Source organism: Coenobita brevimanus, chromosome 3 (assembly GCF_032717465.1).
Source record: "Coenobita brevimanus isolate Jiangsu-jjx chromosome 3, ASM3271746v2, whole genome shotgun sequence".
In the NCBI taxonomy this organism is placed as follows: Eukaryota; Metazoa; Arthropoda; class Malacostraca; order Decapoda; family Coenobitidae; genus Coenobita; species Coenobita brevimanus.
Genome location: NC_136956.1, coordinates 953,475 through 975,974, shown reverse-complemented (window position 1 = coordinate 975,974; position 22,500 = coordinate 953,475). Strand labels below are relative to the sequence as shown.

General features: G+C 42.5%; 1 protein-coding gene across 1 annotated transcript in view; it reads left to right on the top strand.

The window, feature by feature from the left end:
* Window positions 1–4,750: 4,750 nt before the first annotated feature.
* Drak (Death-associated protein kinase related) overlaps window positions 4,751–22,500 on the top strand; it is a 51,770-nt gene continuing 34,020 nt past the window's right edge. Inside the window, exon 1 of the mRNA XM_080267703.1 lies at window positions 4,751–4,893. Within this exon, the coding sequence (XP_080123829.1) occupies window positions 4,751–4,893 (143 nt within the window). The remainder of the gene's footprint in view (window positions 4,894–22,500) is intronic.

Below are 22,500 nucleotides of genomic sequence, written 5' to 3'. Positions count from 1 at the left end.
CTTTCCATAGCACTTCTTCGTGACTAGCATCATATTCTAGTGTTAAAAAGACAATACTACGGCTCTACATCCTTTCCATAGCACTTCTTCGTGACTAGCATCGTATTCTAGTGTTAAAAAGACAATACTACGGCTCTACATCCTTTCCATAGCAATTCTTCGTGACTAGCATCGTATTCTAGTGTTAAAAAGACAATACTACGGCTCTACATCCTTTCCATAGCACTTCTTCGTGACTAGCATCATATTCTAGTGTTAAAAAGACAATACTACGGCTCTACATCCTTTCCATAGCACTTCTTCGTGACTAGCATCATATTCTAGTGTTAAAAAGACAATACTACGGCTCTACATCCTTTCCATAGCACTTCTTCGTGACTAGCATCATATTCTAGTGTTAAAAAGACAATACTACGGCTCTACATCCTTTCCATAGCACTTCTTTGTGACTAGCATCATATTCTAGTGTTAAAAAGACAATACTACGGCTCTACATCCTTTCCATAGCACTTCTTCGTGACTAGCATCATATTCTAGTGTTAAAAAGACAATACTACGGCTCTACATCCTTTCCATAGCACTTCTTCGTGACTAGCATCATATTCTAGTGTTAAAAAGACAATACTACGGCTCGACATCCTTTCCAGAGCACTTCTTCGTGACTAGCATCATATTCTAGTGTTAAAAAGACAATACTACGGCTCTACATCCTTTCCATAGCACTTCTTCGTGACTAGCATCATATTCTAGTGTTAAAAAGACAATACTACGGCTCTACATCCTTTCCATAGCACTTCTTTGTGACTAGCATCATATTCTAGTGTTAAAAAGACAATACTACGGCTCTACATCCTTTCCATAGCACCTCTTCGTGACTAGCATCATATTCTACTCGTAGTGTTAAAAAGACAATACTACGGCTCTACATCCTTTCCATAGCACTTCTTCGTGACTAGCATCATATTCTAGTGTTAAAAAGACAATACTACGGCTCTACATCCTTTCCATAGCACTTCTTCGTGACTAGCATCATATTCTAGTGTTAAAAAGACAATACTACGGCTCTACATCCTTTCCATAGCACTTCTTCGTGACTAGCATCATATTCTAGTGTTAAAAAGACAATACTACGGCTCTACATCCTTTCCATAGCACTTCTTTGTGACTAGCATCATATTCTAGTGTTAAAAAGACAATACTACGGCTCTACATCCTTTCCATAGCACTTCTTCGTGACTAGCATCATATTCTAGTGTTAAAAAGACAATACTACGGCTCTACATCCTTTCCATAGCACTTCTTCGTGACTAGCATCATATTCTAGTGTTAAAAAGACAATACTACGGCTCTACTGTACATCCTTTCCATAGCACTTCTTCGTGACTAGCGTCATATTCTAGTGTTAAAAAGACAATACTACGGCTCTACATCCTTTCCATAGCACTTCTTCGTGACCAGCATCATATTCTAGTGTTAAAAAGACAATACTACGGCTCCACATCCTTTCCATAGCACTTCTTCGTGACTAGCAACATATTCTAGTGTTAAAAATACAATACTACGGCTCCACATCCTTTCCATAGCACTTCTTCGTGACTAGCATCATATTCTAGTGTTAAAAAGACAATACTACGGCTCCACATCCTTTCCATAGCACTTCTTCGTGACTAGCATCATATTCTAGTGTTAAAAAGACTACTACGGCTCTACATCCTTTCCATAACACCTCTTCGTGACTAGCATCATATTCTAGTGTTAAAAAGACAATACTACGGCTCTACATCCTTCCCAGAGCACCTCTTCGTGACTAGCATCATTTTCTAGTGTTAAAAAGACAATACTACGGCTCCACATCCTTTCCATAGCACTTCTTCGTGACTAGCATCATATTCTAGTGTTAAAAAGACAATACTACGGCTCTACATCCTTCCTATAGCACCTCTTCGTGACTAGCATCATATTCTAGTGTTAAAAAGACAATACTACGGCTCTACATCCTTTCCATAGCACTTCTTCGTGACTATCATCCTTTCACCTTAACTTGGCCCAGATTTTCGTCCTTTCGCAGCTTATTTCACGTAGCTCAGTGGCAGAAAAAGACAATACTACGGCTCTACATCCTTTCCATAGCACCTCTTCGTGACTAGCATCATATTCTAGTGTTAAAAAGACAATACTACGGCTCTACATCCTTTCCATAGCACTTCTTCGTGACTAGCATCATATTCTAGTGTTAAAAAGACAATACTACGGCTCTACATCCTTTCCATAGCACCTCTTCGTGATTAGCGTCATATTCTAGTGTTAAAAAGACAATACTACGGCTCTGCATCCTTTCTATAGCACTTCCTCGTGACTAGCATCATTTTCTAGTGTTAAAAAGACAATGCTACGGCTCTACATCCTTCCCATAGCACCTCTTCGTGACTAGCATCATATTCTAGTGTTAAAAAGACAATACTACGGCTCTACATCCTTTCCATAGCACTTCATCGTGACTAGCATCATATTCCAGTGTTAAAAAGACAATACTACGGCTCTACATCCTTTCCATAGCACTTCTTCGTGACTAGCATCATATTCCAGTGTTAAAAAGACAATACTACGGCTCTGCATCCTTTCCATGGCACTTCTTCGTGACCAGCATCATATTCTAGTGTTACCTATGGTTACAGATCAGCATTCAAGATGGAGATGGCAATTTTAGGCCAAGTTAGAGTCAAAACGGTATAGAATATGAAGCATACGATAGATGCAAGACAGAGATAGATATGGTGCAATGAAATACCATAGATAAACAGACAGGTAATGCAGACAGATAGAAATTATAGATGAACTTGGAGAGAGTGAATGAAAGCCAATGCGGTACGATAACATGGGTGAAGTTTGGCGGCATCAACAGGGTACGTCGACCAGCGGGACTTCCAGCACAACCGCTTAAATCCGAAGAGGCGGCGGTTACGACAACGATCCCCGCCGGGCCCTGGGGAGCGCTAATTATCAACGATCTTTAAATATTTCCGAGGATAAATTGATATATCTTTTACTCTACCATTACAAGGAACCTCCCCTGTTTTTTCATTATTCACGGGTGTGTTTGGGAAATGTATGGTGCTTATTAGAGTGAAGATATGAGAAAAAACATGAAATTATACACTGAAGAAGGTTTGTGAATATGGAAGCAGCCTCCCAAGCCCAACCCAGCTTTCAAAACTCGCCCAAAAGTACCCGAAAGTAGTTTAATTTGGGTTTGAAAGGTGATTTGGTAATTTTAGGATTAACGGGTTCCAATATCGCTGATGCCGACGAAGTTTTAGCGGTGGAAAGAAGATAAAAAAAATCGTTGGTTTTAAATGCCAGTTGGTTAGTGTTGCCATCCCTCGGACTTCGAATTTGACGCCATTTTCGACCATGTGAACGTGCCCGAGTGAAAAGGAGAGAAAAAAAAGTGAATACCGCCATAGAACGATGTCGCCCCTCTTCCCTTTGTATTGCCAGACGCGTGAGAGTCGGGGAAGTTATAGAGAAATGGAAGTTCTGTGAATGAGTGTCTGATTTAAATCTGAGTGCATGAAAAACTTGAGGATTTAAATTTGAGTGGATTAGAAACGAGGATTTAAAACTGGGCGGGTGAAAAGCCTGAGGATTTAAATTTGAGTGGATTAGGAACGAGGATTTAAATTTGAGTGGAGGAAAAACTTAAGGATTTATATTTGAGTGAGTGAAAAACTTGAGGATTTAAGTTTGAGTGGATTAGGAACGAGGATTTAAAACTGAGTGGATGGAAAACTTGAGGATTTAAATTTGAGGGCATGAACAAGTGTGCTTTAAATGTGGCGGGTAAAACGAAGGGATTTAAGAAGGAAAACGAAGCTACGATTTAAATTTGATAAGGAAAAGTGCAAAATATTTATAAAGTGACGACAAAGTGTAAAGGAAACTAAATGATCATGGACATTAATTGAAATACATCATGGAAGATATAAGTTGGCGAATATATGCAGTGAAAAATACGAAAATATAATGTAAAACATGGAAACTGGAAACGAATGAGTGACAAAGTAACCTATGACTGAAGTAACCGGAAATTTTGAGTTACCGGAAGTCTGAAGTAACGGATGCTGGAACTGACTTAAGATTTTGAAAGTTACCGGAAATAAAAGTAACGGGTGACCGAAGTAACGGTTGAAATAGGAGTTTGTGACAGCGATAAGGAGTGATAGGAGAGTGAGAGGGTGGTAGTGGATGATAGCAGCTTACGTCTTTATTCCACCCACAACTACGCCCATTTACGTCCGCATCTCCCCACCTACATCCACCTGCCTGCCCCCCATCCTCCCTCCCACCCGCCAGTCTGCCTCCCACCCACTTTATACCTCCCAAAATCCACTAACTCAAACATTTCCAGCCCAGAGTATTTCCTCACGCCTAAAAACCCTCCCAAATTGCCTCCCCTCGCCCAAAATACGCCCCAGTTTCCTCCCCACGCCCAAAATAAGCCCCAGTTTCCTCCCCACTCCCAAAACCCGCCCAAATTGCCTCCACACGCCCAAAATACGCCCAAGTTGCCTCCACACGCCCAAAACTCGCCCAAGTTACCCCCACACGCCCAAAATACGCCCAAATTGCCTCCGCACGCCCAAAACCCGCCCAAATTGCCTCCACACGCCCAAAATACGCCCAAATTGCCTCCGCACGCCCAAAATACGCCCAAATTGCCTCCACACGCCCAAAATACGCCCAGGAGAGGATGCGTAGCGTAGGGTCGGGCGTGGTGGTGGTGGAGGAGGGGCGTAAGGGCTATCTGGACCTTACCAAAGATGCTCTGGACGCCCTTATTAGCAGAGACCCCATCCATGAACACTACCAGCTGGAACACACACCATTTGCAAGGTAGGTGGAGAGAGAGAGAGAGAGAGAGTTGCTAAAGTTGATTTGTAGTTAAGAATGTTTAACTTGATTTCTGTGTGTGTGTGTGTGTGTGTGTGTGTGTGTAAGAGAGAGAGAGAGAGAGAGAGAGAGAGAGAGAGAGTTGCTAAAGTTGATTTGTAGTTAAGAATGTTTAACTTGATTTCTGTGTGTGTGTGTGTGTGTGTGTGTGTGTGTGTAAGAGAGAGAGAGAGAGAGAGAGAGAGAGAGAGAGTTGCTAAAGTTGATTTGTAGTTAAGAATGTTTAACTTGATTTCTGTGTGTGTGTGTGTGTGTGTGTGAGAGAGAGAGAGAGAGAGAGAGAGAGAGAGAGAGAGATGCTAAAGTTGATTTGTAGTTAAGAATGTTTAACTTGATTTCTGTGTGTGTGTGTGTGTGTGTGTGTGTGTGTGTGTGTGTGTGTAAGAGAGAGAGAGAGAGAGAGAGAGAGAGAGAGAGTTGCTAAAGTTGATTTGTAGTTAAGAATGTTTAACTTGATTTCTGTGTGTGTGTGTGTGTGTGTGCGAGAGAGAGAGAGAGAGAGAGAGAGAATTTTGAGTATGTTAACTTACTGATAAGATATATATTGATTAATTATGTTTAACCTAATTTCTTTGGAGAGAGAGAGAGAGAGAGAAAGTAATGAATAAGATGCCAGTGAGAAAATAATAAAGAGTCCTTGCAGGCTAACTTGAATTTGCCGTAGAGAATAACATCTTCCTTATTATTATTATTATTATTATTATTATTATTATTAATGAGAGAGGGGTGTGTGAGTTGGGAGCAGGGCAGTGAAATGGCGGGAGACAGGGCGACTTGGAGGCGATTTTTTTGTGGCCACCCCAATCGGGATTGAGGCGTCTGGCAATAGATAGATAGATTATTAATATTGTTATTATTATTATTATTATTGTTATTATTATTATTATTGTTGGTCATTATTACTATTATTATTATTATTATTATTATTATTATTGTTGTTGTTATTGTTATTATTATTATTATTATTATTATTATTATTATTACCGGTATTATTATAGTTATTATTATTATTATTATCATTATTATTATTATTATTATTACAGCCGTACCGCACTATGTAATACAGTATATTTGAGAGATTTTATGTATATTAACTTAGTAGGCCTGTGGGTAAAAAAATGAAAATCCACGTATTTATATTATGTATATGTAAAGAATATTTATGTATATCAGTTTATATGTGGAAATTCTTCTTAGTTATATAAATACAGATGTTCATTATTTGTATATAGATAGATAAATAGATAGATAGAATGAATGTGAAGGATATCTATGAATACCGATTTATATGTGCAAAAGTGGTAGGTGGTGGCGACCATCATCCACTCACTTGATGTAGTGCTGCCTACTTCTTCCTTAGCCTTTATCATTCTTTTTCTATGCCTGTCCTCCTCTCTTCCTATTTCTCACCATCATCCACTCACTTGATGTAGTGCTGCCTACTTCTTCCTTAGCCTTTATCATTCTTTTTCTATGCCTGTCCTCCTCTCTTCCTATTTCTCACCATCATCCACTCACTTGATGTAGTGCTGCCTACTTCTTCCTTTAGCCTTTATCATTCTTTTTCTGTGCCTGCCCTCCTCTCTTCCTATTTCTCCCATCTTTCCTGTCACTTCTTATTGCTTTTCTTTCCTTTACAGGTGGCTTTACATTGAGTGACAAGCCAAATGGTTTCCTGTAAGCCAAGAAACCATTTACAACGCTGGGTGGTAACCATATAACCAAACCATACGTGCTCCCTACGTGTCAACAAGTGGGTTGGTGGAGGGTTAGTGCCCCTCCCTGTAAAACAACTAACTCAGTGTCAAATGGCCACCCCTTACGGGATTATGGCGTCTGGCAATAGATAGATAGATAGATAGAATTCTTAGTTATATAAATACAGATATTTATTTGTATAGATAGATAAAACGATAGATAGAATGAATGTAAAGGATATCTACTAATACCGATAGATAGATAAATAGATAGATATAGTTAGAAATATTGTAAAGTATATATGTGAATACCTATTTATATGTGGAAATTCTTAGTCAGTTATGTATATGAAGTTAATTATATTTATATATAAAGAGGGAGAGTTACAAGGACAAGTAGTGCCTCAAAAGACCTCACGACCCATACCTTACCGGGTCACTTGAAGTCGGGTTCATTGCTATATGTTGAAGGGGGGAGTTCCAAGGACAAGTACTACCTTAAAAGACCTTACGACCCATACCGTACCGAGGAGTAACATTGCTACTCTAAAACTGAGTGAAATAGAGCAGAATTGAAGGCTCTCCCCACCCACCTCTCCCACTGGCACTGCGGGCACGGAAAAGGAAGTTCACTCAACCCGGGGGAAATAATGCCGATAAGGAATTTTAATCTAGCACTAAATTAGATGTAACAAAGCTTTCTCTAACCTAGCTGAGAGAGAGAGAGAGAGAGAGAGAGAGAGAGAGAGAGAGAATCAGTTGATACAGACAGGCAGACAAAGAATAGATGCATTCAGATTATGGAGAGAGAGAGAGAGAGAGAGAGAGAGAGAATCAGTAAAGATAGACAGGTAGACAAAGAATAAATGCATTCAGATTATGGAGGGAGAGAGAGAGAGAGAGAGAGAATCAGTAAAGATACAGACAGGTAGATAAAGAACAGATGTATTCAGATTATGGAGAGAGAGAGAGAGAGAGAGAAAGAGAGAGAGATCAGTAAAGATACAGACAGGTAGACAAAGAATAGATGCATTCAGATTATGGAGAGAGAGAGAGAGAGAGAGAGAGAGAGAGAGAGAGAGACAGTTAAAGTAACCCATTGTGTGAGCAACGGTTGGCTGAGCTGTGAATGAGATAATTGTTTAAGTAACGTATGAGAGAGAGAGAGAGAGAGAGAGAGAGAGAGAGAGAGAGAGAGAGAGAGAACAGACAGGCAGACACAGAAGTACAAAGAATTAATTTACGGAGAGAGAGAGAGAGAGAGAGAGAGAGAGAGAGGAATATAATACATTCAGATTATGATGTGTGCGTGTGTGTGTGTGTGTGTGTGTGTGTGTGTGTGTGTGTGTGTGAGGGAGAAAGAATACCGGTATACATTCAGATTATGGAGAGAGAGAGAGAGAGAGAAACAGACAAGCACACATAAAGACTATGATATGAGAGAGAGAGAGAGAGAGAGAGAGAGAGAGAGAAGGACACATAAAGACAAAGAATATATTTATGGTGTGTGTGTGTGTGTGTGTGTGTGTGTGTGTGTGTGTGTGAGAGAGAGAGAGAGAGAGAGAGAGAGAGAGAGAGAGAGAGAGAGAGAGAGAGAGAATCATCCTAATCCCCAGAGAGAGAGAGAGAATAACGTCACACAGGCAATTATCCTCCTCTAACAGCCCAATTAGACCGTTAGTAGGGCAAGGCTGGAGGTGAGAGTTCGCGTTAATTACCGCTGATTGTAGTGTTATTATTATTATTATTATTATTATTACCGTATTATTATTAGTAGTAGTAACATTATAAGTGGTAGTAGTAGTAGTAGTAGTAGTAGTAGTGGCTGTAGTAGTATTTGATATTATTTATTTTTTTTTTTACTGAGGCGAAGATGCACATGATAGGATGCTTAGGTGAATGCAACATGTCTGAATAATATTTACCAACCCTTCTGTCCCCCTCAGATATACGTTGTTAGTTAATAATGCCAACGAGGAAAGAGATAGTGAAGTAACGTTGCAATTACCAATCTGTCGAGTGCATCTTTAGAGAGAGAGAGAGAGAGAGAGAGAGAGAGAGAGAGAGAGAGAGAGAGAGAGAGAGAGAGCGAGAGAGAGAGAGAGAGAGAGAAAGAGAGAGAGAGAGAGAGAGAGAGAGAGAGAGAGAGAGAGAGAAATAATGAAGTAACGTTGCATTCACCCAGTCATCACCAATCTGACGAGTGGATCTTTAGAGAGAGAGAGAGAGAGAGAATGAGTAGAGGTTGGGTCAGCGTTGAGGGACAGTGTAAAGGAAATTCTTCGCTTAATTATAGTGTACAGAGACTTCCGGAAAACTTAATTACGACGGAAATGTTGGGTTGTGTTGTCAGTCCTACCCGTAGCATGCACTTCCCTTAACCCCTTCAATATAAGCACTCTCTCTCCCTCTCTCTGTCTGTCTGTCTCTCTCTCTCTCTCTCTCTCTCATAGCCAGACGCCACAATTCCGGAAGGGGTGGCCACAAACAAATCGCCTCCATGTCGCCCTGTCCACTGCCATTTCGCTGCCCTTCCTCTGATATAACCCCCCCCCTCTCTCATATACCTCTATTTCATCCTCCATCTCATCCTCGGCCTTCCTCTCCCTCTCCCCCCCCTCCACCTCACTCACACTCCTAGTTAGTCCCCACCAGACGATTTTATTCAGAATACAAACCCCTCTGTTGCTGTAGACAGTTAATGAAGGCTGTATGTAGAGATTTTTTGTACTTTTTTCAGTTATATGCAGACATTAATTTCGGAAATTTCTCTCTCTCTCTCTCTCTCTCATCAATTTTTGGCACTTAAACTTCATTAATCTCTATCTCAGTCCCTTATCAATCTATCTATATCTATTCCCGTAGCGAAGGGGTTAAAAATAATCGATTAATAGCGTACGCAAAGGGACGGACGTAAATAAGGACGAAATTAAAAGACGCGGTTTGTTTATCTTTGCGGGAATGTCCTTATACGGCCGCGTTAAGGATGACGAGAAGCAAAAAAACGCAGCTTCCCTTGTTGGGGGGCGAACTAACATCCACTTCTTCCCTTATTTAACACCTTCCTAGCCCTCATTTACCTTATTACCACCCATATATGATTTCAAAATAAAGAATTGTTTATATTTTACCAGCGTAGGGGCGTAGGAAATGCGAAAATAAGGAGGAAAATGAGTTAGATGAGGAGCAAAATACGTCTTCCTCCGACGACCTCTGGCAGCCATTTTGGACCGAGTGACTCATTCCCGCCAAATCCGTTTATTCGATTTTCACGCTCATCTGACCATCTTTTGGGGGATTTGGCGGATTATTTACGGGTGGGGATTATTTTTGGGATGTGGGGGAGGGTGATGGGTGTGGGATGTCGGCGGGATGTGGGTGGGATGGATGGTGTGGGTATGTGGGTATCCGGTCTAAATAAGGGTGGGTCTGAATGGTACACACTTCCTGCACACACACACACACACACACACACACACACACACACACACTACAGCATCCTTACATGTATACATCAGAAAACGATCCTTACATACACACACCTCCTTATGTGCACATATTGTTCAGTCCACTTACACAGCATCCTTACACATCTTACCGATAGACACACACAAACATACATACATACACACATGCATACATACATACCACGCTTACAGAGATTCACTTTTTTCATCGTTATGTACGTATACACACAACATCGTGTGTACATAAACAATTCTTCCATGCCGATACACATGTCAGCATCTCTCTCTCTCTCTCTCTCTCTCTCTCTCTCTCTCTCTCTCTGATAGTTATATATACGGCATCGTTAGACAGCACACACACACACACACACACACACACACACACACACAAGCATACTTACATGTGCACACAAATCCTGCAGACACTGATACACATTCTCTCTCTCTCTCTCTCTCTCTCTCTCTCTCTCTCTCTCTCTCTCTAAAACATTGATTCAAATATCCTGATACACACAGGTCTACACGTTCATGCATACATACGTACACACAGGTCTACACGTTCATGCATACATACGTACACACAGGTCTACACGTTCATGCATACATACGTACACACAGACGCACGTGCACATATCCTTCCATGTGTACGGAAGGGTATACATAAAATCTAAGGCAAGGATATTTTACGTACATGGCCAAAAACGCACACAGAATGAAGGACAGATTAAGAGAAGCGGTATCAAGGTTACGTACATACACACGCACACATACGCACACGAGAAGCCGGATGCGTGTACAAGACTCCTCACATCATGCGGGTATGTACACACACACACACACACACACACACACACACACACACACACACACACACACACACACACACACATTTGCACACACAGATACCATTGACACCCTGCATAGGCCACTCTCTCTCTCTCTCTCTCTCTCTCTCTCTCTCTCTCTCTCTCTCTCTCTCTCTCTCTCTCTCTCTTTATATATCTATCTAAACCAAATACATTTTCTCAGCCTACACAAACATTATCTATCTGTTTTGGTCCTTACAACTCTCTCTCTCTCTCTCTCTCTCTCTCTCTCTCTCTCTCTCTCTCTCTCTCTCTCTCTCTCTCTCTCTCTCTCTCTCTCTCTCTCAAGCCCCAACATAGGCCTACTTGTTATTAATTGAAGACCTAGATAGGCTGTTTAATTTGCTTTAATTTCCTCTCTCTCTCTCTCTCTCTCTCTCTCTATTTTTTCTTCCTCCACATTGATTCGCTTACCCCCCCTCTCTCTCTCTTACTCTCTCTCTTTGTCTATCTGTCTGTCTGCCTCTCTCTCTCTCTCTCTCTCTCTCTCTCTCTCTGTAGATTTCGTACTCATGGGGTTACGGTAATTGATCTAACTGATAAATAACTGGTTATTGAGAGAGAGAGAGAGAGAGAGAGAGAGAGAGAGAGAGCATGCAGTGTCAATGCAATCTCTGTTCATGCAAGTGCGTCTTTGTGTGTGTATGTATGTATGTATGTGTGTGGGTGGGTGTATTTATGGATGTATGTATGTGTGTATATGTATGTATCTGTGTGTGGGCACTTCTTCGTGACTAGCATCCTAATCTAGTGTTAAAAAGAAAATACTACGGCTCTACATCCTTTCCATAGCACTTCTTCGTGACTAGCATCATATTCCAGTGTTAAAAAGACAATACTACGGCTCTACATCCTTTCCATAGCACTTCTTCGTGACTAGCATCATATTCTAGTGTTAAAAAGACAATACTACGGCTCTACATCCTTTCCACAGCACTTCTTCGTGACTAGCATCATATTCTAGTGTTAAAAAGACAATACTACGGCTCTACATTCTTTCCATAGCACTTCTTCGTGACTAGCATCATATTCTAGTGTTAAAAAGACAATACTACGGCTCTACATCCTTTCCATAGCACTTCTTCGTGACTAGCATCATACAGCACTACGGCTCTACATCCTTTCCATAGCACTTCTTCGTGACTAGCATCATACAATACAACGGCTCTACATCCTTTCCTTAGCACTTATTCGTGACTAGCATCATACAGTACTACGGCTCTACATCCTTTCCATAGCACTTCTTCGTGACTAGCTGCATAATCTAGTGTTAATACATCGTTTCAACACAGGAGTGAAGATTACAGTTTAAAATTAGCAGACACTGAAGTTAATACGCAAAATAAATCGCTAAGGAAGAGGCGTTACGGGATATCCAATGAGAACTTTAAATACATCAATATTGTTTTCTCTCCTCCTCCTCTTCCTCCTCCTCCTCCTCCTTTTCTTCTTCTTCTCCTCCTCCTCCTCCACCTCTTCTTCTTCTCCCCCCCCTCCTCCTCCTCCTCCTCCTCCTCCTTCTATTTCAGCATGGTATTACCCCCTCTCTCTCTCTCTCTCTCTCTCTCTCTCTGCAGTTTAACATCCTTTCCTTCCATATCACTTTCCATCAATAAAACCACAACAAAATATCAGAAGACACTAAAATAAATCGCTAAGGAGAATGTGTTTGCAGCTCGCCAATGCCACAAGAGACGCCGTGACGCATAAGAAGTGTGTGACGCATTGAGTGACGGAGGGAAGTGACGCAAGGTGCTTTATTACCTTATGCCTATTTTGTGAGGGGGAAGGCTGCAGGAGAGAGTTGGGATACCTACATGCATACACAGCTCTACACGCACACACATACACAGCTCTACATGCACACATACATACACATAGGCCTACACACACATACATACATATTCATACACAGGCCTACATGCACACATACATACACATAGGCCTATATGCACACATACATACATATACATACACATAGGCCTACAAGCACACATACATATACATACACATAGGCCTACATGCACACATACACAGGCCTATGCGCACACATACATACATATACATACATATAGGCCTACACGCACACATACATACATATACATAGGCCTGCACGCACACATACAGTACATACACTTAGGCCTACACACACATACATATACATACACTTAGGCCTACACGCGCACATACATACACATAGGCCTACACGCACACATACATACACATAGGCCCACACGCACACACACATACATACATGCATACGCACATCCATCCTTCCGTCCGTCCATCCATACATACATACATATATACATGCATACACATTGGCCTACACGCACACATACATACATGCGTACGGTATACACATCCATCCAAACATCCATACATACATGCATACACATAGGCCCACACGCACACATACATACACATAGGCCTACACGCACACATACCTATATACACATAGGCCTACGTACACATACATACATACATACACATCCATACATACATACATACATATACATACATAGCGGTACTTATACATACATACATACATATACACTGTACATTCATACATACATACATGCATACACAAACTATGTACACATCTATGCGCACATATAGTACACAAGACGCACATAGTCTAACGTTACTACCTTTCATACATACATACATACAGACACCTGATGCACACAAAGCGCTCTCTCTCTCTCTCTCTCTCTCTCTCTCTCGGATGCAGAAATACAAGGGAAGTACTGAGTATTCACAGGACTAATAAGGAGAGTGTGTGTGTGTGTGTGTGTGTGTGTGTGTGTGTGTGTGTGTGAGAGAGAGAGAGAGAGAGAGAGAGAGAGAGAGAGAGAGAGAAATAACATCGAATATGAAGGAGGGAGAGGGTAGGAGGAGGCTAGGAAGGAGAGGAGGAAGATAGGAAGAAGAGGAGGATGAGAGGAAGAAGAGGAGGAGGATAGGAAGAAAAGGAGGAGGATAGGAAGAAGAGGAGGAGGAGAAGAAGAAGAGGAGGAATTGCCACAGAAAGAAGAGGAGGAGGATAAGAAGAAGAGAAGGAAGATAGGAAGAAGAAGAGGAGGAGAGGAAGAGGAGGAGGAGAGGAAGAAGAGGAGGAGGCTAGGAAGAAGAGGAGGAAGAAGGAAGAAGAAAAGGAGTAGGATAAGAAGAAGAGGAGGAGGAGAGGAAGAAGAGAAGGAGAAGAAGAAGAGGAGGAGGAAGATAGGAAGAAGAGGAGGAGGAGGAGGATAGGAAGAAGAGGAGGAATTGCCACAGAAAGAAGAGGAGGAGGATAAGAAGAAGAGGAGAAGGAGGATAGGAAGAAGAGTAGGAGGAGAGGAAGAAGTGGAGAAAGATAGGAAGAAGAAAAGGAGGAGGATAAGAAAAAGAAGAGGAGGAGGATAGGAAGAAGAGGAGGAGGATAGGAAGAAGAGGAGGAGGATAGGAAGAAGAGGAGGAGGATAGGAAGAAGAGGAGGAAGATAGGCAGAAGAAAAGGAGGAGGATAAGACGAAGAAGAGGAGGAAGGGAGGAAGAAGAAGAAGAGGAGGAGGAGAGGAAGAGGAGGAAGAGTGTGCAGGAAGACAGGTGGTCAATGTCGGGTCTTCCTTATATGTCCCAGCACCACGGTCAGGAGGAAGTGTGCCACGCGCTGACACCAGGAGCAGGAGGAGGAGGAGGAGGAAGAGGACGAGGAAGAGGACGAGGAGGAGAAGAGAGAGGAGAAGAAAGAGGAGGAGGAGGAGAAGGAGGAGGAGGAGGAGAAGAAGGAGAAGAAAGAGGAGGAGGAGAAGAAGGAGGAGGAGGAGGAGAAAGAGAAGGAAGAGGAGGAGGAGGAGAGGAATGAACTGAGAAAATGGAAAATTATTATAAAGGAAGAGGAGGAGGAGGAGGAGGAGAAGAAGAAGAAGAAGAAGGAGGAGGAAGAGGAGGAGGAGGAAAAGGAACTGAGGAAGAGGAAGAATAATATAAAGGAGGAATGAAAGGAGGAGGAAGAGGAGGAGAAGAAGAAGATGAAGAAGAAGGAGGAGGAGGAGCTAATGAAGAGGGGGAATTATTAAAGAAGAGACGGAGGAGGAGGAGAAGAGGAAGTTAAGAGGAAATATGGAGTAGAAGAGGAGGGAGGAAGATGGACGAAAAAAAGAAATGAAAGAGAAGTATGGAGGGAGAGGAGGAGGAAGAGGAGAAGAAGAAGGGCGATGGAAGGAAAAGGAAGAGGATGTAGAAGAGGAGGAGGAAGAGGAGAAGAAGAAGGGCGATGGAAGGAAAAGGAAGAGGATGTAGAAGAGGAGGAGGAAGAGGAGGAGGAGGAGGAGTTTATAGAGACGAGGAAGAGGAACTTATAAACGAAGTAACTACATGAAAAAACGGAAGGAGGAGGAGGAGGAGGAATGAAATGCTTAGGACAGGAAGAGAAGGTATGAAAGGAAAGACTGGAAAAAGAAGAGGAAGGAGGAGGAGGGGAGGAGGGGAAGAATGGAGGATAAAGAGGAAGAGGAGGAGGAAAGATGCAAGGAAAACGATATGGTAAAGAAAGTAAAAAGAAAAGAGGAGGAGGAGGAAGGAAGGAAGAGGAAGCGAGAAGGAAGGAAGGAAGGAATGAAGAGGAAACGAGAAGGAAGGAAGAGGAAGCGGGAAGGAAGGAATGAAGAGGAAACGAGAAGGAAGGAAGGAAGGAATGAAGAGGAAGTGAGAAGGAAGGAAGGAAGAGGAAATGAGAAGGAAAGAAGGAAGAGGACGAGAAGGAAGAAAGAGGAAGTGACGAAGGAAGGAAGAGGAAATGAGGAAGAAGGAGGGAAGAGGAAATGAGAAGGAAGGAAGGAAGAGGAAATGAGGAGGAAAGGAAGGAAGAGGAAATGAGGAAGGAAGGGGGAGAAGAAAGAGGAAATAAGGAAGGAAGAGGAAGCGATAAGGAAGGAAAGGAATGAAAGTGAGAAGGAAGGAAGGAAGAGGGGGCGAGAAGGAAGGAAGGAAGAGGGAGAGAAGGAAGGAAGAGGATTTGACGAAGGAAGGAAGGAAGGAGGTGGAAGTGAGAAGGAAGGCCGTAAATGAGAAGCAGAAGGAAGGGAAGGAAGAAGTGAGAAGAATAAAGGAAGGAAGACGGATAAATCGGATACGAAAAGGTGAAAAGGAAGGAAGGAGGGAAGAAATAAGAGGAAGTAGCGTGCCTGCCTAAAAGGGGGAGGAGAGGTGAGGCAGTGGGCAGGCAGGTCAATCAGGAATCACAAGGACGCGAGGTCGAGTCCCGAGTGACATTTTTGGAAAGCTAATCTATCTATCTATCTATCTATCCGTCTGTCTATCTATCTTTCCATCTATCTATCTACTGTTTTATGTATGGGTGGTGGAGAGGGAGGCCTTCACGTGGTGGCACTGATATAACCAGGCGGATCCACTGCCTGGTTATACACACGTCCCTCAACTCCCTCCCTATCCCCCGAAAGGACGATGGTGGACTGCAGGAGGAGAGTAACCAGCCTGCAACTACTACTACTACTACTACTACTACTACTACTATTACAACGACTACTACGGTATACTACTACTACTAACGCTACAACAACAACAACAACAACTACTACTACTACTAATGCAACAACAACAACAACAACAACTACTACTACTACTACTACTACTACTACTACTACTACTACTACTACCACCACCACCACCACCACCACCACCACTACTACTACTACTACTACTATTACTACTACTACCACCACCACCACCACCACCACAACCACTACTACTACTACTACTATTACTACTACTACCACCACCAGTATGACAGGAATATGACTATAGTGACAGTAGTATGACAGGAATATGACAAGTATGACAGTAATGTGACAGGAATATGACTAGTATGACAGTAGTATGACAGGAATATGACAAGTATGACAGTAATGTGACAGGAATATGACTAGTATGACAGTAGTATGACAGGAATATGACAAGTATGACAGTAGTTAGACAGGAATATGACAGTAGTATGACAGGGATATGACTAGTATGACAGGAATATGACAAGTATGACAGTAATGTGACAGGAATATGACAAGTATGACAGTAGTATGACAGGAATATGACAGTAGTATGACAAGTATGACAGGAATATGACAGTAGTATGACAAGTATGACAGTAGTATGACAGGAATATGACAAGTATGACAGTAATGTGACAGGAATATGACAAGTATGACAGTAGTATGACAGGAATATGACAGTAGTATGACAAGTATGACAGTAGTATGACAGGGATATGACTAGTATGACAGGAATATGACAAGTATGACAGTAATGTGACAGGAATATGACAAGTATGACAGTAGTTAGACAGGAATATGACTAGTATGACAGGAATATGACAGTAGTATGACAGGGATATGACAGTAGTATGACAGGAATATGACAAGTATGACAGTAGTATGACAGGAATATGACAAGTATGACAGGGATATGACAGTAGTATGACAGGGATATGACAGTAGTATGACAGGACAGTATGATGCAGGGTGACTCATGGCAGAATGGTAGTCAATACACCTGCATGCCACACCCTATCTCTCTCTCTCTCTCTCTCTCTCTCTCTCTCTCTCTCTCTCGATTCTTTCTTAAGTATTTTCCTTCATTCATTTATTTCTCTTCCTTCCTTCCTTCCCTCCCTCCTACCTTCTTTTCTTCCTTCTCATTTTCTTCCTTCCTCCCTCCCTCCCTTCTTTCCTTCCTTCCTTCCTTCCTTCCTTCCGACCTTGAATCTTCCTACGTTCCTTCCTTCCTTCTTTCCCTCCTTCCCTCCATCCATCTTCCTTTCCTTCCTTCCTTCCCTCGTTCCTTCCTTCCTTCCTTCCTTCATTAGTTCCTTCCTCCCTCCCTCCCTCCTTCCTTCCTTCCTTTCTTTCATCCTTCCTTCCCTCCTTCCTTCCTTTCTTCCGTTCTTCCTTCCTTCCTTCCTCCTTCCTTCCATCCATCCTTCCTTCCTTTCTTCCTTCCTTCCCTCCTTCCTTCCTTCCTTCCTTTCTTCTTTCCTTCCTCCCTCCCTCCCTTCCTTCCTTCCTTCCTTCCTTCCTTCCTTTCTTCTTTCCTTCCTTCCTCCCTCCCTTCCTTCCTTCCTTCCTTCCTTCCTTCCTGATTGCATTGCGGTTTTAGGCTTATGCATAATTATCTAAGCCTGCCAATTTAGCAAACATGATTAAGGAGGAGGAGGAAGAGGAAGAGGAGGAAGAAGAAGAAGAGGAGGAGGAGGAGGAGGAAGAGAGGAGAAGGAGGAAGAAGATGATGAAGAAGAAGAAAAAGTAGAAGAAGAAGAAGAGGAGGAGGAGGAGAAGAAGAAGAAGAAGAGGGGGAAGAGGAGGAAGGAGAAGAAGGAAAGAAAAGATGAATAAGAGGAGGAGGAGAAAAAGAAGGAGAGGAAGAGAAGAGAAGAGGAAGACAAAGAAGAGGTGGAGGGAGAGAAGAAGGAAAGAAAAGATGATGAATAGGAGGAGGAGGAAGAGGAGGAGAAGAAGAAGGAGGAGGAGGAAAAAAGGTGAGTAAGAGAAGGAGGAGGAGAAGAAGAAGAAGAAGAGGAGGAGGAGAGGAGAAGAAGAATCAAGGAATGAGAGAAGAGAAAGATTAGAAGGAAGAAGGAAGGAATAGGAGGAAAGGAAGAGGAATTACAGGAGAGAAAAGATGGAAGAATTTAGGAAGGAGGAGGGAATGGAGAGAAAATAAGGAAGGAGGGAGGAGGAAGATAAAGAGAGAAGAGGAGGAGGAAGAGAGGAAAGGAGGAAGAAGAGGAGAGAGAGAAGATGTAAGGAAGAATTTAGTAAGGAGAGAATGGAGAGAAGAAGAAAAGAAAATAAGGAAGAAGGAAGGAGAGAGAAGGAAGGTAAAGAGAGAAAAGGAGGAGGAAAGGAGGAAGAAGAGGAGAGAGAAAAGATGTAAGGAAGAAGTTAGGAAAGAGGAGGGAATGGAGAGAAAAAGGAAGAAAGGAGAGAGAAGGAAAGCATAGAGAAGAAGAGGAGGAGGAAGAGAAGACAGCTGGGGAGGAGGAAGAAGAGGAGAGAAGAAGAAGGAAGAGAGAAGAGAACTGGAGATAAGGAAGAAGGAAGAGGAAGGAAGGAAGAAAACAGGAAGAGAAGACAATTGGAAAGGAGGAAGAGGAGAGAAGAAGAAGGAAGAAGGAAGGGAGAACTGGAGATAAGGAGGAAGATAGATAGGTAGATAGAGAGGAGAGAGAGAGAGAGAGAGAATAGAAGGAAGAAGGAAGGTATGAAAGAAGGAAGAAGGGAGGAATTGAGGAAGGAAAAGAGGAAGGGAGAGACGAAGAAGCAAGAAGAAGAGGAAGTAGAAGAGGAGGAGGGAAGGAAGAGGGAGGAGAGGAAGAAAAGAGAAAGAGAAGGAAGAAATCGGAGGAGAAACGAAGAAGACATTGAGGAAATAGTGAATGTAGAGATCTGAGAGAGAGAGAGAGAGAGAGAGAGAGAGAGAGAGAGAGAATAAGGACTGGGTAAGAATAAAGGAATGGAGAGAGAGAGAGAGAGAGAATGGTATGTCTGTCTCGGGGAGAGAGCGTGAGAAGGTGTTATCGTACGTCAGGCAGCGCTGCACGCAAATTCTCCAATATTCTTAACACCCATTCTCTAGCGATTCATTCTTTGCATAGACCACGTTAATATTCATTCTTATACTCTATATTTAATTTCTCTATATATTTGGAAGATATGAAGGGCACTGAAGGGAATATTTTTGTTGTAATGTTGAGGATAAGTCGCCTAAAGGAATGTGTTAGGTGAATACGCACTGAGCCTAGGGTGACAGACCGACCCTGCCCTAGGCCACATACCCTACCCCCCCTTCTCTCTCTCCTTCCTGCCCTTCCTCCTGTCTCTCTCTCTCTCTCTCTCTCTCTCTCTCTCTCTCTCTCTCTCTCTCATACCTTTACCTTGCACTCCTTTCCCTCCATGCTCTTCCTCCAGCATTCTCTCTCTCTCTCTCTCTCTCTCTCTCTCTCTCTCTCTTATACCTTACCTTGCACTCCTTTCCCTTCTTGCTCTTCCTCCAGCATTCTCTCTCTCTCTCTCTCTCTCTCTCTCTCTCTCTCTCTCTATACCTTACCTTGCACTCCTTTCCCTCCTTGCTCTTCCTCCAGCATTCTCTCTCTCTCTCTCTCTCTCTCTCTCTCTCTCTCTCTCTCTCCAGTACCTAAAATGACGTAGAGATTTTATAGCTACAGAGGAAAGTAGTAGTGGTAGTAGTAGACAGTAGTAGTAGTAGTAGTAGTAGTAGTAGCAGGGCCAAGTTAGGGTGAAAGGGCTATAGTCACGAAGAAGTGCCGTAGTATTGTCTTTTTCTGCCACTGAGCTACGTGAAATAAGCTGCAAAAGGACGAAAAGCTGGGCCAGGTGCGTGTGTGTGTGTGTGTGTAATAATAATAATAATAATAATGTGTGTGTAATAATAATAATAATAATAATAATAATAATAATGTGTGTGCAATAATAATAATAATAATAATAATAATAATAATGTGTGTGCAATAATAATAATAATAATAATAATACCGGTACTACTACTACTAATAATAATGATAATGTGTGTAATAATAACAATAATAATAATAATAATAATAATGTGTGTGTGTGTGTGTGTGTGTGTGTGTGTGTGTATTTATTTGTATGGAAAAATAATTAGACGTGTATTCTCGGTTAAGGACGCTCCCTAACATCTTTTCCTAGGCGATTTATTTTGTTTATTGCATCTTGCCTCCCTTTTCTGTGTTATATAAATCCTTCCAGTATCGCCAGGCTCCCTAACATCTTTTCCTAAGCGATTTATTTTGTTTATTGCATCTTGCCTCCCTTTTCTGTGTTACTTAAATCCTTCCAATATCGCCATACTCTGCATAAATAACGTAAAAAATAAATCGCTAAGGAAGTGGTGTTAGGGAGCTTCCTTAACCGAGAATATAAGCCTTACTTAAGTCCCATATCCTCTCATCGAAAAAGCTCCCTAACACCTCTTCCTTAGCGATTTATTTTTGGATATGGCTGGTTAATATCCTTTTCTACGTTATTTATGCAGAGTATGGCGATGTTGGAAGGATTTATGTAACACAGAATAGGACAGTAAGGTGTAATAAACAAAATAAATCGCTAAGGAAAAGGTGTTAGGGAGCTTCCTTAACTGATGGAAATACGGACACTAACCTTTGCTCTCTCTCTCTCTCTCTCTCTCTCTCTCTCTCTCTCTCTCTCTCTCTCTCTCTCTCTCAAAGGTCACATTCCTTCTTTCCTTCCCCCCCCCACTCTCTCACTTCCTCCCCCCTCTCTCTCTCTTTACATACTGCCACTTTCCTAGGTCATTCTCTCTCTCTCTCTCTCTCTCTCTCTCTCTCTCTCACACACACACACACACACACACACACACACACACACACACACATTCCACCCACTCTCTCGTCTGGCAAGTCCTATCCCCCCACCCCCCCACCCACCTTAATATCCTACTTTCCCTCCACCCACCCGTCTGACCAGTACCCCCACCCACACCCCCACCCCACACCCAGTCCCACCCACACCCACCTACAACCCCACCCACAACCACACCCACATCCTCACCCACCTACCCCCACCCACACCTACCACATCCACTCCCACCCACACCTCTCACACTCCCACCCAACCCAACCCCACCCCACCCCACCCCACCCACACCCACACCCACATCCACCTACACCCACACCCCTTCCCACCCACTCCCACCTACACCCACACACACCCACATCCACCTACACCCACACACACCCACTGCCACCCACACCCACTTCCACACTTCACCCTCACCCACCTACACCCACATCCACCCACACCCTGATCACGTACACCGACGTCCATGCACATACGTACATACTAATTCCACACACACACACACACACACACACACACACACACACACACCTTCCCTAGGCAGTAAGGTGTAATAAACAAAATAAATCGCTTGGGAAAAGGTGTTAGGGAGCTTCCTTAACCTTGGAGAACAGAATTTCATGGTAAGGATAGGAAGAAGGGGAGTAAGGTGAAATAAGCAAAATAAATCGCTTAGAAAAAGGTGTTAGGGCAGATCGCGAGCCCGACACGTTAACACCAGGCCACCGTGAATCCCTGTTTGCTGATCATGGAGAGAGAGAGAGAGAGAGAGAGAGAGAGAGAATGTAGGTAGGTAGGGAGACATGCATACATAGGTAGGAAGAGAGAGAGAGAGAGAGAGAGAGAGAGAGACATAGGTAGGAAGGTAGACAGATAGATAGAAATATAGATAAGTAGATAGATAGATAGATGGATAGATAGTAGTAGATATAGACAGATAAATGTAGATAGGTAGAGACAGATTGATGGATAGATAGAAATAGATAAATATAAATAGGCAGATAGATAGACAGATAATAGATAGATGAAACCGGATGACAGATAGATAGACAGGTGTATTTCTCTTTATATCAAATCTTTACGTATTTCTTGCATAGTTTTCTGAT